This window comes from Narcine bancroftii, chromosome 2 (genome assembly GCF_036971445.1).
Source record: "Narcine bancroftii isolate sNarBan1 chromosome 2, sNarBan1.hap1, whole genome shotgun sequence".
In the NCBI taxonomy this organism is placed as follows: domain Eukaryota; kingdom Metazoa; phylum Chordata; class Chondrichthyes; order Torpediniformes; family Narcinidae; genus Narcine; species Narcine bancroftii.
This window is the reverse complement of record NC_091470.1, coordinates 83,570,780-83,586,592: the sequence shown is the minus strand read 5'-3', so window position 1 is coordinate 83,586,592 and position 15,813 is coordinate 83,570,780. Positions and strand designations below refer to the sequence as shown.

The 15,813-nt window shown below is 39.3% G+C and overlaps 1 protein-coding gene across 8 annotated transcripts in view; it reads left to right on the top strand.

The window, feature by feature from the left end:
• Window positions 1–15,813, top strand: part of LOC138753842 (coiled-coil domain-containing protein 9-like) — a 299,921-nt gene that overhangs the window by 110,490 nt on the left and 173,618 nt on the right. For all 8 annotated transcript variants that reach the window (XM_069917295.1, XM_069917298.1, XM_069917301.1 and 5 more), the window contains one exon: window positions 12,931–13,014. In XM_069917295.1, the coding sequence (XP_069773396.1) occupies window positions 12,931–13,014 (84 nt within the window). The remainder of the gene's footprint in view (window positions 1–12,930; window positions 13,015–15,813) is intronic.

Genomic DNA, 15,813 nt, shown 5'->3' with positions numbered 1-15,813 from the left:
GAAAACCCTGATGGGGCATGTTTTTTGGAAAGACACTGATGTGGCTGATTAGAGGAAATCAGTTTGTGTCCAGCGACCAATAAATTTCTCTCTGAAAACCAACAAGAACCTTCCTGAGTGGTAACCATTTACCTTTCAAGCACCAAAGCCTGGTGAAATTCATAAATGTTAAATTCTGTGCATAGTATAAGAATTGCTTGGAACCAGTGAACTTGGAGGAGTGAGAAGTGAGATTGGACTGTGAATCAAAGAACTTTTATAAACTTACACACACATACACATGTGCTTAGAATTAGAAGAGGGTTAAGTTAATAGTAATAAGTTAGAGTTTGATCCTGTTTTCATGTTTAAAGATGATTAAAAGCAACTTTTGTTTAAGTAACCATTTGTCTTGGTGAATATCTATTGCTGTTGAGTTTTGGGGTCCTCTGGGCTTGTGACTCTGTGGCTTCTCCAATATATTTTGAGTACTTGCAATGCAATTGAGTATAAGCAACTACCATGGTGGTTAATTTCTGATTGCTAAAGTGTTAGTGGCTTGGAGCTATCAGTTTTATAATGAACAGCTGGCTTCAAGATACTGGAGAGCAGAATGCAGAGTTGCCTGAGAGATTTTAAATGCCCATTTATGTCATGGAGTTGCAGAGCAAACAGTGTTATAAAAACCTGATCAGTCTCTGAATGACAAACAGCAGGTGCTTTTTAGAATAGCATAATAGCATTTCAAATGGAGAGGCTGAAGAATGGTATTGTATGATAATTGGCCTTGTGTATACAATTAATGACAGCAGCATATCCACATGGTGCATTTCACTTTGTAGAGTACCAGATTGAATTTCAGTAGTGACATTCCATGGGAAAAATTAGTTCCATTTGCTGGGGGGAAATAGGTTCAAGGCCATTGTATTTCTTGCCCATTATCCTTAACACGTTGCTCCTCAGTAAAGTCCCAATACATTCAGCAATTTGATTGCCTGTTGAATGTACTGATCAATACTTTCATTCTGTTTTGAAAAGATGGGATCATACACATCATGCAAGCAAATGCAGAAGGAATGATAACAATTAATCTTAAAATAACCAAAAAAATACAGTTGCTGAAAGATGTTTGTCCTTCAGCGAAAACTGGCCCGACAAACTAAGCAGAATATAAAAGCGAGAAACGATGGAGGCAAAAAAAATCAGAAAAACGGTGTTGCAAATACTGATCATTGGACAGAAGGTCTAGGTTAGGGCGATTGAGTCATGGCAGATTATGATGTTGAATTGCTACAGTGAGAAAGGTATTTGACTCTGTGTGGACATAGAAAAATCAGATAAGCAAAGGTAGCTTAAATTAGGAATTCACAGTGTTTATGCGATACTTTCTAGACAGCACAATCCATTCTGGAGCTAACCAAAAAAGCAAGCTACTCTATTCTAGAACTGGTATTCTGCAAAATTTAGAATTAGTTAATGTCCTTTATTAATGTACCTGAAGATTAAAATGATCATATCACAATATAAATGAATTTCTTTCCGATGAATAGGTCCAAGACATGAATTTTAAAATTAAGTACCCAAGGGCCTGAAATTAGAGCTTACTAAAAGAAACTGGCAAATAGGGTCAAGGGATCATCCATTATGATGAAGTGATGGTTTTAGAACAGAATAGATACATTATAACAAGAAAGAATCTATGGTTAATTTTTCTTCTTTGGCTTGGCTTCGCGGACGAAGATTTATGGAGGGGGTAAAAAGTCCACGTCAGCTGCAGGCTCGTTTGTGGCTGACCAGTCCGATGCGGGACAGGCAGACACGATTGCAGCGGTTGCAAGGGAAATTTGGTTGAATGGTGTTGGGTTTTTCCTCCTTTGCCTTTTGTCAGTGAGGTGGGCTCTGCGGTCTTCTTCAAAGGAGGCTGCTGCCCGCCAAACTGTGAGGCGCCAAGATGCACGGTTTGAGGCGTTATCAGCCCACTGGCGGTGGTCAATGTGGCAGGCACCAAGAGATTTCTTTAGGCAGTCCTTGTACCTTTTCTTTGGTGCACCTCTGTCACGGTGGCCAGTGGAGAGCTCGCCATATAATACGATCTTGGGAAGGCGATGGTCCTCCATTCTGGAGACGTGACCCATCCAGCGCAGCTGGATCTTCAGCAGCGTGGACTCGATGCTGTCAACCTCTGCCATCTCGAGTACCTCGACGTTAGGGGTGTGAGCGCTCCAATGGATGTTGAGGATGGAGCGGAGACAACGCTGGTGGAAGCGTTCTAGGAGCCGTAGGTGGTGCCGGTAGAGGACCCATGATTCGGAGCCGAACAGGAGTGTGGGTATGACAACGGCTCTGTATACGCTTATCTTTGTGAGGTTTTTCAGTTGGTTGTTTTTCCAGACTCTTTTGTGTAGTCTTCCAAAGGCGCTATTTGCCTTGGCGAGTCTGTTGTCTATCTCATTGTCGATCCTTGCATCTGATGAAATGGTGCAGCCGAGATAGGTAAACTGGTTGACCGTTTTGAGTTTTGTGTGCCCGATGGAGATGTGGGGGGGCTGGTAGTCATGGTGGGGAGCTGGCTGATGGAGGACCTCAGTTTTCTTCAGGCTGACTTCCAGGCCAAACATTTTGGCAGTTTCCGCAAAGCAGGACGTCAAGCGCTGAAGAGCTGGCTCTGAATGGGCAACTAAAGCGGCATCATCTGCAAAGAGTAGTTCACGGACAAGTTTCTCTTGTGTCTTGGTGTGAGCTTGCAGGCGCCTCAGATTGAAGAGACTGCCATCCGTGCGGTACCGGATGTAAACAGCATCTTCATTGTTGGGGTCTTTCATGGCTTGGTTCAGCATCATGCTGAAGAAGATTGAAAAGAGGGTTGGTGCGAGAACACAGCCTTGCTTCACGCCATTGTTAATGGAGAAGGGTTCAGAGAGCTCATTGCTGTATCTGACCCGACCTTGTTGGTTTTCGTGCAGTTGGATAATCATGTTGAGGAACTTTGGGGGACATCCGATGCGCTCTAGTATTTGCCAAAGCCCTTTCCTGCTCACGGTGTCGAAGGCTTTGGTGAGGTCAACAAAGGTGATGTAGAGTCCTTTGTTTTGTTCTCTGCACTTTTCTTGGAGCTGTCTGAGGGCAAAGACCATGTCAGTGGTTCCTCTGTTTGCGCGAAAGCCGCACTGTGATTCTGGGAGAATATTCTCGGCGACACTAGGTATTATTCTATTTAGTAGAATCCTAGCGAAGATTTTGCCTGCAATGGAGAGCAACGTGATTCCCCTGTAGTTTGAGCAGTCTGATTTCTCGCCTTTGTTTTTGTACAGGGTGATGATGGTGGCATCACGAAGATCCTGAGGCAGTTTACCTTGGTCCCAACAAAGCTTGAAAAACTCATGCAGTTTGGCATGCAGAGTTTTGCCGCCAGCCTTCCAGACTTCTGGAATGGTTAATTTAAAACTTTAAAAAGCATCAAGATTACAGAAAAAGCATATCATTATGCAAAGTCCAGTGACAGGTCAGAAGATGGGACAAAATGTTAAAACTGTAATGAATGCCTAAAATATTAAGGAAGAAAATAATATGAAATCAGTCTAACCAGAAATGTAAGAATTTATGTGGATATTTAAAAATGAAAAGTTAACTTGGTGAGCATTGGTCCTATAGAAAATTAATCTGGGGAACTCATAATTATAGTTAAGTGAATTAAGTGAACAGATCCCTTCAGTCTTTGTTAATAGAGAATATCATCCTAAAAAAGCTTCAGTTGGAAGGGAAGGAAATAGCAATCACCAGGGAAATGGCAGTTAATAGTTGGAACCACTTGCTGTCAAGTGTGTATATCTTGATGGATGCCATTTAAGGGTCTAGTGAGATAGCCAATGTGTTTGTTTTAATTTTCCAAAATTCCCATCATTTGGAAAAGGTTCCAACAGATTAGAAAGTAGCAAAAGTAACTCTTCTATTGAAAAAAGGGGAAGGAGACAGAAAAAATAAAAACAGAAACCAATTTTCTGTAATATGGAAATGCTAGAACAACAGTTGATGATGTTAAAGATGGTATAGGAAAATTCAAACGAATTGCGCGAGAATAGCATGCCACATATTCCAAGCGCAGGGACACATCAGAAATCGAAAGTATGGATTCGAACTATTATAAACTTGAAAATTCATGAGTTGGACCATTGTAATTTGGGATCATCTGTACGTATTGTGCATATGGATAATTTGTCTTGTATGAGTGTTTGTAGTGTGTTGCACAGAGGACCTGGCAATGCTGTTATGTCACGTCATACTTGGAAAATCAGATGATAAATAAACTTGTACTAGAATATGTCCCAGGACAGGATGGGATATATCCCAGGTTACTTCGGGAAGTGAGGGAAGAGATTAGTAAGGTGTTGGCAATGATCTTTGCATCCTCCCTGGCCATGAGAGGTACCAGATGATTAGAGAATGGCACATGTAGTCCCCATCTTTTAAAAAGGTAATAAGGAGAATTTTGGGAATGATAGCCTAAAGCAGGGGTGGCCAACCTTTTATTTTTTTAAATTTAGACGTAAGCATGGTAACTGGCAATTTTTGTCCATGAGTCTATGTCGCCCAATTAACCTACTCCCCCAGTAAGTACTCATGGACTCAACTGGCCTGTTACTGTGCTGCGTATCTAAATTAAAAGGTTGGCCACCCCTGACCTAAAGTGTCTTATATTAGTGGAGGGAAACTATTGGAGAAATTCTTTGGGACAGGATTTATAAGCATTTAGAGAAGCATAGTCTTCTCAGAGATGCTCAGTATGGATTTTGAGGGGCAGATCATGTCTAATGAGCCTAATTGAGTTTTTTGAGGAAGTGACAAAAATTAATAAAGTTAGGGTGGTGTATGTTGTGGATACAAAATTTGCTTCCCTGCAGAGAGTAGGAATTCCGAAAACCAGCACTTTTTTTCAATAGATGATATCTGCTCATCATAGATTGGTAATGTGTCTTATGAGATGTTAACAGAGCAAGGGGTTTTCTCTTTTAAGTGAAGAAGGAGGATAGGTGTCTTAATAAAGGTCTACAAGATTATGAGAGGCATAGATAGGGTGGCACCAAACATAATCCAACGCAACCCTTGCTCAACCTTGTATCCCGTCGTGTTCTGCTACTTTATAAGTGCCTCCGAATCACCATATACTGACGCTCAGCTGCGCGATGCTTTCAGTTGGCCCAGTGGCAGCTCAATGGTTGTCATTGCTACCCATAATTCCCATGAAGCTGAAACCACTGTACCAGCGCTAGTGCATGGGAACCAAGAAGGGTGCTGGTACATCAGGGGGTGGAGGGAGAGAGATGGCAGTGCATTTCAGGTGGGCGAGTGGAGGGGGAGACGACAGTGCAACTTGGCGGGGGGAGAGAGAGAGAGACGGCAACGTGACTTGGGCAGGCGAGGGGGGAGAGAGAAGGCAGTGTGACTCAGGTGGGGGGGAGAGTTGGGAGCAATACTCAGGCCGGGGGAGACAGCAGCGTGATGGATGTGGAGGGGGGAGAAAGAGAGAGATGGCAGCGCAACTTGGGTGGGAGACGGCAGCATGACTTGGGTGGGGTGGGGGGAGAGATGGTAGCATGACTCAGGCAGACTTAAAGGGATGGAAATCAAAATTATTGCCAAATCTGAAGATTCTGAATAATGACCGGTGTCAGGTTTCGATGATCCTAGGCACCTGTATTAGGTAGAACGTATACTGTCTGGAGGTCAATGATTAGTGGAGTTCCATAGCGAACTGTTCTGCACCTCTGCTTTTTCTGATTTTTATGTATGTTCTGAATGAAGAAGTGGAAGGATAGGTTAGTAAGTTTGCAGATGACATGAAGATTAAAGTTGTGGATGGTGTGGAAGGCTGTCATAGGTTACAATAGGATATAGATAATGCAGATTTGGGTAGAGAAATGGCAGATGGAGTTCATTCTGGATAGGTGTGTAGTGATGCATTTTGAAAGGTCAGACTTAAATGTTGAGTACATGGTTAATTGCTGGATTCTTAGCTGTGTGAAGGAACAGAGGGACCTTCGGGTGAAAATCCTTGGATCTTGTAAGATTGTCGCGTAGCTGATAGGGTGGTTAAGAATACTGGCCTTCATGTATCGGGGGGATTGAGTTCAAGAGCCTTGAAGTAATGTTGCAGCTCAATAAAACTCTGGTTATTCTACACTTAGAATATTGTGCTGGTCATCTCATTACAGGAAGGATGTGGAAGTTTTGGAGGGTGCAGTGGAGATTTACCAGGATACTGCCTAGATTGGTAATGTGTCTTATGAGGTTAACAGAGCAAGGGCTTTTCTCTTTTAAGTGAAGAAGGAGGATAGGTGTCTTAATAGAGGTCTACAAGATTATGAGAGGCATAGATAGAGTGGACAGCCAGCATTTTTTTACCCTGGGTGACAGTGGCAAATAACAGAAGACATCTATAGAAGATAATGGGAGGAGAGATAAGTGGAGAAGTCAAAGAGAGTAGTGGTGCCTGGAACTTAATGCCACCAGTGGTGGTGGAGGCTAGTACAATAGAAAGATTTAAAAGACTCTTAGGCACATAGATGCCAGAAAAATAGTGGGTTATGAGTGTGAGAAAGGAAAGGTTTAGATTGTTGAGTTAGTTTATGTAGGTTGGCACAATATTGTGGGTTAAAGGGTCTGTACTGTGCTGTAATGTTCTATGTTATATGGAATCAAAGGTTTATGTTGCATAATAGTGGAATCTTACATGCTAAAGTTATCCTGAGGCCATACAAAGCTCACTGTAGGATTACATGCATTTCATATCAGTGTACTTGAGAAGATATGTGCAAAGACTGCAAAAAGTAGAGGGAGGCAAAAATAAAAATTCTACTTTAAAATGAATCGTTGCTAATAAATGTTTTGTGATAGGAAAGCAGTCATAAGTGGGATTATATAAGGCTCAGAACTATCTTCTTTAATAGTTATTAATAATTTAGACAAATGGATGACACGTAAATGATTTGAATAAAAACAACAATATAGTCGACAAGGAGGAAAAAAACTTATCCTACAGGAAGATGGGTGGCACATAACATGTGCCAGACAATGACTGTAATCAGCAAGAAAAAGATCCTACCATCACCCCCTGATCTTCAATGCCATTACCATCACTAAATCCCCCACTTTCAGTCACCTGAGAGTTATCATTGACTCGAAATGGAAATGACATAGCCATATACACACAATTAGTCTACAAGAGCAAGTCTGAGGCGAGGAATCCTTTGGTGAGTAACTTGCTTCTTAACTTTTCAAAGCCTCTCCATCATATGCAAAGCTCAACAACACTCCAGAAACTTGACACTGCACAGGACATAGCAGCCCAGTTGACAAGCACTCCAGTTGCAACCATTCACTCGCTCCACCACCAAGGGACAGTAGCATTAGTTTGCACCAATGACAGGATGTACTACAACAACTCACCAAGAATCCTTTATCACAAATTCATCACCTCTACCAGCTAGATGAACAAGGGCACAAAAGCATGGGGATGCCACCACCTGGAAATGCACACCAAGCCACACAATATCCAGACCTGAAAATATACTGTGCCCTCCATAATGTTTGGGACAAAGACCATTTTTTCCCTTTATTTGTCCCGTGCTCCACAGTTTTAAATTTGTAATCAAACAGTTAGCCAGATTACAGTTTGCCAAGAAGTATTTAAAAGAACCTACAGAATTCTGAAAATAGGTCTTGTGAACAGATGAGACCAAGATTAACCTGTATCAGAGTGATGGCAAGAGCAAAGTGTAGAGGACTAAAGGAACTGCACAAGATCCAAAGCATGCCACCTCATCTGTGAAACATAGTGGTGGGGGTGTTCTGGGGACATGTTTGGCTGCAACGGGTACTGGCGGACTTCATTGATGAAGTAACTGCTGATGACAGGAGCAGAATGAATTCTAAGAATTCTTATCTGATCAGGTTTGAGCACATGCCTCCAAACTCATTGGATGGTGTTAATACAATATCAATAATACCAAAAGATTGGAGTTGCAGACGACAGGCTTTTAATACCACAAGACTTGGAACATGCTCCATTTCTGGGGAGGGACGGCTTAACTGCCTTTATTAGGGGATTCCAGAGGGTGGAATTACCGAGGGAAGGCGGGCCAGCCATACATTAGAACCAGACGTATATACAGTGCCAGTAACCAAGTAACAGTATACAGTGGTATATCACCATTGGTGCTTCATCATACAAGATAATGGTCCCAAACATACTGCTAATGCATCAGAGAGTTCTTTAAAGCTAAAAACTGGAAAATTCTTGAATAGCCAAGTCATTCACCCAATCTAAATCCAATTGAGCATGCATGCCTTGAGGTGGAGTCACGTGATGGAGTAGTGGCCGGTCAGGGAACTCCAGCCCTCTCCGGAAAAGTTTTTAAAAAATACACAAAACACAAAGGTGCAAGAATAAAAATTAAAACAAAGTAAAAGTAAAGGTGGTAAGAAAATGGCAGCGAAGAGAGAAAAGTCGAAAGCAACGGGAAGAAGAGAAGAAGAAAGAACGTTGGAAGAAGAAGGTGAAGGCCTTACCTGTCCGAAGAGGCCTGCCGCGGAGAAAGAAGCCCGCTCCCTAAGGTCAGTGGAAGTCCCGAGCTCGGGACTACAAAAATGGCTCGCGGAGCCAAGTAAAAGTGCGCAACCGCGTATGAAAAAAAACCACACTGACGGGAGGGGGGAACAGCTGAGGAGTCGATCTCCACAGCTGAGGATGACAGCTGCAACACAACAACAGGAAGAGAACAGAGAAAACAACGAGAACAAGAAAGAAGAGAGTAAAAAGAAAACAAGGAAACAACAGATGACCAACCCAGAGGAAGAAGAAAAAGAAGAACATAGAGAAATGGAAGAAGAAGGGAAAGGCAAGACAATGGATATATACATTTTTAAAGAATATATGGAATCAGTAAAAGAATGGCAATTACAAGAATTTAGTGAAATAAAAAGAAGAATTAAAAGTGCAGAAGAAAAAATGAATAGATATAGGAAAAAGAGTGGACAACGTGGAAGAACGAGAAACAATCGTAGAAATGGAAGTAGAGGACTTAAAAGAGAAATTAGAAGAATCTAATAAAAACGTTAAAGAGAAACAAGAGCTGTTAGCTCAGAAGATGGATATAATGGAAAATTATAATAGAAGAAATAATATAAAGATAGTGGGCCTTAAGGAAGATGAAGAAGGCAAGAATATGAGAGAATTTATAAAAGATTGGATCGCCAGGGTCCTAGGAAGACCAGAATTACAGGAAGAAATGGAAGTAGAAAGGGCACATAGAACATTAGCCCCGAAACCACAGCCACAGCAAAAACCAAGATCCATTTTAGTAAAATTCTTAAGATATACAACAGGAGAAAATATATTGGAGAAAGCAATGAAGAAAATAAGAGAAGACAAAAAGCCACTGGAATACAAAATTCAAAAAAATTTTTTCTATCCAGACATAAGTTTTGAACTCCTGAAGAAGAGAAAGGAGTTTAATACAGCAAAAACGATCCTATGGAAAAAAGGATATAAATTTATGTTAAAGTACCCAGCGGTACTTAAAATAGTTATTCCAGGGCAGCAAAACAGACTATTCTCGGATCCAGAGGAAGCACGAAAATTTGCAGAACAACTACAAAACAGGCAGAGAGATGAAGACATGTAACGAGAGTCAAAATGACCACGAACTATATGTATGTGTGTATATGGGTATATATATATATTTTATTCCAATTTATTTATTTATATATATATGTATGTATATATGTGTCTATATATGTGTGTACATGAGTGTATCTGTATTTAAAGGAAAATATATAGAGTATAGATAAGAATTAATAAGGGAATGAGGGGGAACAGAGGAAGTAAGGAGGGAATTAAAAGAGTGACCTTTGTTATATATGAAAATTGAAATCTTTTCTGGGGGGGGGGGCTGGGTGGGGAGGAGTTACAGTCACTGCAAAATCAGTTGACGCTTGCGAGTGAATTCGCAAATCCAAATGGAGAGGAGCGATGTGGTTGCCTGACAAGGGATAAAGGGCAACTCAGGAAGGGGAGGGGATAATGGGGTTAAATAAATTTTAGATAGGAGAATAAGGGAAATGTTTGATGTTTTAGAAATGTTGTCTTACAAAGTGTTCAAAACAAGAAAGCAGAAATGGATAAGAAGGAAAGGTGATGATGAGGAAACGGAAAGGGAAGATAAACAAAGTATTAAATGGCTATGTTGAACTATATGACTTTAAATATTAATGGAATACATAACCAAATCAAAAGGAATAAACTGCTAAATTTACTGAAAAAAGAAAAAATTGATATAGCGTTCGTGCAAGAAACACATTTAACTGAAATGGAGCACAAGAAATTAAAGAGAGATTGGGTAGGACATGTAACAGCAGCGTCATATAATTCAAAAGCTAGAGGAGTAGCTATATTAATCAGTAAAAATGTACCAATTAAAATAGAAGAGGAAATAATAGATCCAGCAGGGAGATATGTAATGATAAAATGTCAGATATATTCGGAGTTTTGGAATTTACTCAATGTATATTCACCTAACGAAGATCAAAAATTTATGCAAGATATTTTTTTAAAGGTAGCAGACACACAAGGGAACATACTAATAGGAGGGGATTTCAACCTTAATTTGGATTCAAACATGGATAAAACTGGGAAAAAAATTAACAGAAAGAACAAAGTAACCAAATTTATAATTAAATCGATGCAAGAAATGCAACTTTTGGATATATGGAGGAAACAACACCCAAAGGAAAAGGAATATTCATATTACTCGGGTAGACATAAAACATACTCAAGAATAGACCTATTCCTGTTATCAGCTCATATGCAAGATAGAGTAAGAAAAACAGAATATAAAGCTAGAATATTATCGGACCATTCACCCCTGATATTGACAATAGAGTTAGAGGACATCACTCCAAGAATGTATAGATGGAGATTAAACTCCATGCTACTTAAAAGGCAGGATTTTAGAGAATTCATTGAAAGACAAATTAAAATGTACTTTGAAATAAATATGGAATCAGTGAAAGACAAGTTTATACTATGGGACGCAACGAAAGCGTTCATCAGAGGGCAAATAATAAGTTATGTAACCAAGATGAAGAAGGACTACAATCAGGAAACAGAGCAGTTGGAAAGGGAAATAGTAAATATAGAAAAAGAATTAGCAATGAAGGAAGGCACAACTAAAAGAAGAGAATTGGCAGATAAAAAAATAAAATATGAAACACTACAAACATATAAGGTGGAGAAGAACATAATGGAGCATGCATGCCTTCCATATGCTGAAGAGAAAACTTAAGAGGACAAGCCCCTGAATGAAGCAGGAGCTGAAGGTGGCTGCAGTGCAGCCCTGGCAGAGCATCACCAGAGAAGATACTCAGCACCTGGTAATGATTTATGAATCACAGACCTCAAGCACTCATTGCATGCAAGGGATAGACAACAAAGTACTAAACATAACTATTTTAATATACACACCATTGCTGTGTCCCATATGTTATGGTGCTCAGAAATGAGGGGACTATGTATAAAAAGCACTGTAATTTCTACATGGTCAAACCAAAATGTACACTAATAACCTTGAATTACATGGAAATAGATTGATTTTAAATTTAAAACTGTGGAGCACAGGGACAAAGAAAGGAAAAAAAAAAGAGTCTGTTCCAAACATTATGAAGGGCATTGTATCACCATTACTGGGTTAAAATTCTGAACTCCCTCCCTAGCAGCATTGTGGGTATAAACCACATCTCAAGGAATGCAGGGGTTCAAGAAGGTCGCTTTTGCAAAAGGATGGGCAATAATGCTAGCTCAACTGATGTGATCCTTGAGTGAATTAACTAAAATATAAATGATTTGGTCAATGGCAGGAAGTCATTCCACTGAAGTGAGGGGAATAAATGCAAAATGTGTAAGAAATGCAGATTTTGAATAAACATTCCATTTATAGATTTAGAGAATAATGATAATGTCGATAATAAAACATGATGCAACTAAAACAATAAAATTAGTGAAAACAAAACTGATGGTCACCACCTAAGCAAGAAACGATAGCCAGGGAAGGCAAGTTCAAAGAACAAAGTGGCAGGGCACTTCACTCAGGAAGAGAATACCAGAATGACAACAGTAGGATGGATTTAAGCATGATAACTGGATGTAACATCCAAGTCACTCTCCCTATAGATTGACCTGGTTACTCACAGTAAAGTAGTATTAACATTTAACTATCATTGGTACATAATACTCAACTCTGGAAGCAATGGACAAAGCCAAAGATGACTTCTGTTCATGCCATTGAATATTTTCTGAATGGAGTCCCAGTGTAGACAAAAATCATCCTCCTTGTCAACTTCTTTTGCAGGAATCAGAGAAGACTCCTCAAGGAAAAAAAGTGACAGACAAAAAACAGGGAAAGCTAACTTACCAATTGCCAAATTGTTTGCAGCATTGACATTTCAATACCTCATGGCAATTACAAGACCTCATGGCAGTACTCCCACTTCAACCATCTTTACTTGCTAGATTGCATCGTAATCTGATAGAGAGACTGCAAGGATATCTGCATCATTTACAGCATAACAGTTGCTGACACCACAAAGAAAGTTCTATTTAATGACTTCATGGAATACCTGAGGGCTTAGCTCACACAGACTGTAAAAGGTCTGTTTTGCTCTGCCATAATTAATACCACCCTTTCCCAATTGGACCATTTCTGACACCTCTTTTCCTTTTCTGAACCTTTGTTGCAGGAGACAAATTATTTACTGAAATGTATTACAAAACCACACTAATTCCCACAGTTACTTGGATTACAAAGTCTGTTGATTGCTTATCCAGCAACTTAATCACTGCATGGCTGATATGATAGAAAATGTATTCAAAACTGGCCCTTTATTTGCTTTTCATACTAGGAGTGGGAGGAAAGGAGAAGGCAAAACATAGAAAAGATGAATGAAGAAATGGAGAAAATAGCAGAATATGAAAGGAGTCAGCAGGTAAGAATTTGTGGCTCTTTTATGATATTGTTCTTTTACATCTTTCTTTTCACCATAGTAGTCAGACCTAGTCAAATCCAGGATGTGGCACCTGTAAACCTTGAAGGTCATTCAACAGTAGAACCCAAAGGCACCATGTTCTATATCCATGTGTGCACATTAGTGGTGAACACCATGAAGGACTATGGATGGGCTATCTTTTTATCCAGCTCAGATTAATTTCCTCTCTGAGATGCATCCAAATTAATTGAATTTGAATTGGGCATGAGCTAATTTGTCTTTGTCTCTCACTGACTAGAGGATTATGCAGCAAACCAAAATCTTCCAGTGGGACTTCAAGGTACTTAGCAATAATTAGCAAAAACGAGTTAATCATTGGAAATATAGGCAAGTATAGCACCTATATGCATTACTTAAGTTGTCTAAGGATATTTCCCTTAAATTTCCAAGCATGAAATGTTGGATGAAATTTGATGTGAGATGGCTTATTTTATTTGCAAAATATTGACTGCACAGAAACAATATTTATGCCAGTGCTAATGTTATGCATCACATGAGCCTCCACATGTCTACATTGCCCATTTAATATATCTTTTCATTTCTCATTTATATATCTTCCCCATTAATGTTTTTATAAATTGCCTCAATTAATCTGTGACAGAGTATAATATGGAACTTCCTACCTATCTCTGCTAATTCAGTTTTTCTGCATTTCTGAGTTGAGTTGGTGACAATATGAACCTAGTTACAGTCTCTACAAAGTAAAAAACCTTCCCTGTTTATCCAGCCATACCCTTTCAAAATCTTAATGATATCTATTAAGTCTTCTGTCATTCTTTTAATTTATTTAATATTTATTTAAACAGCATGGCAACAGGCACTTCAGACTCATGAGCCCATGAAATCCAAATATACCAATTAACCAAAAATCCCATACATATTTTAAGGGTGGGAGGAAACTGGAGCACCTAGAGGAAACTCGCGCAGACACAGAGAGAATGCACAAGCTGTTTCCTCACAGACAATGCCAGATTCAAAGGGTTGTCAGTGCTGTAATAGGGTTGTCTAACCGCTGCACTAACCATTCCACAATTTGGAGAATGAAGCACCAGGCTGTTTTATCTAAAGAGATCCCTTATTGCTCCAGAGACCTGAGTTTGATTCTGACCCTTAAGTGCTTTCTGTGCAGAGTTTGCACATTCTTCCTCTGATTATCCAGGTGCTTCAGTGGCTTGCTGGTTGGTGGGTTAATTGCCTTTGGTAAATTTCCCTTGGCATATGTGCCTGACAAAAGAATTGGGAAGGGCTGTGTTAATTGCTAGGGATGCAAGAGGAAAATAATAGAATTAATGTGATGAGTGCTCAATCGTTGGTGCGGAATTGGTAAACTGAAGGACCTGTTTCCATGTTGCACGAGTCTGACATTCAGTTCAGATGAATTCATGATGGGATTAAAAGAGAAGTTAAATAAAAAATTGAGATAAGAACTATGAAATTAAATTCTGAAGAAACATAAAATAAGTTAACAATAAAAAAAGAAAAGTGATGGCAGAATGTGGCCATTTAGAACAGAGAGGGAATAACAGAGCACTGGCAGAAATATTACATCTTTATTTTGGTGTTTACTAATAAGATTATGAGATAAGTAATAGGACAGTATGTTTAAAATGGATAAAAGGGATAAATTAAATGAATTTATTATGCTCTTGAGGGTAAAGGCTTTAGTATTAATAAATTGCATTTCAAAAGAATCCAGAGAGGAAGTTGCAGAAGAATTCCTACAAGTATTTTAGGTCAGAGATCATTAAGACAGAGTGTAGTTCCAGTAGACTGACATAACAATTACACCTAGATTTAAGAAGGGATATTGAACATGTCTAGAAATTATTGACTCGTTTAATATTGGGATGGGAGAAATTACTAATCTTTGATGAGAGAGAGAATAAAACAGCATCTATAAACAAAGTATAATAATAAGTAGAGTGGATTTTAAAAGGTAACATCTTGCTCAACTTATTATTTTAAATAGGTAACAGCAACTACACGAGAATATAAATAAAAAAAGCAGCAGGAGGAGGTCATCTGGGCTGTTGAACATGCTCCGCCATTCAATAAGATCATGGCTGATCTGGCCTTTTTTCCCTATTCACATACTACCTTAAGTAAACCTTTACTAATCATAGAGCACCTATGGCATAGAGATTACTTAAGGTGGTATGTGAGTGGACAGAAAAAGTTTGAAAAACACTGGTTTAGACCCCAGAATCAAGATGCTCTTTCTAAATTTGTTGATAAATTTAAGAGGATAGAGTCAACTTGAAGGAAAACTGCAACAAAGAATAAAAGTTCATTATTAATAAACTTGCAGAGCAGGCATATAATTGCTGGATGAGGTTCAAAGCTAATTGGAAAGTCGAAAATTTGTCAAAGTTGACACAGCAAAATTACTCTCAACCCATGCAGTTTTGTAAAGGTCAGTACTTGGAGGAGAGACCACCTAGAAACACCAGGTGTTCTAGGTTTCTGTGAGGGGTGCTGGACAAAGTGGTGACTCTCTGTCTGCCTTATGGTAGACAAAGTTAAAGAATTTCATGTATGTTACATTCTAAATGTAGTAGTATGTGACAACAGAACTTTTAATGTGAATACAGGTAGGAAGAAGCTCTTAGAGTTGATAGTGTCAACTCCAAACCCCATGAAGTCTGAGGACATCAAGTTAATCATGGACAAGAAACCTTCACTTATTAATGCCTATTGTCCTTCATCTGAGTATGTTTCATGTTGAACAACATTTGGTAG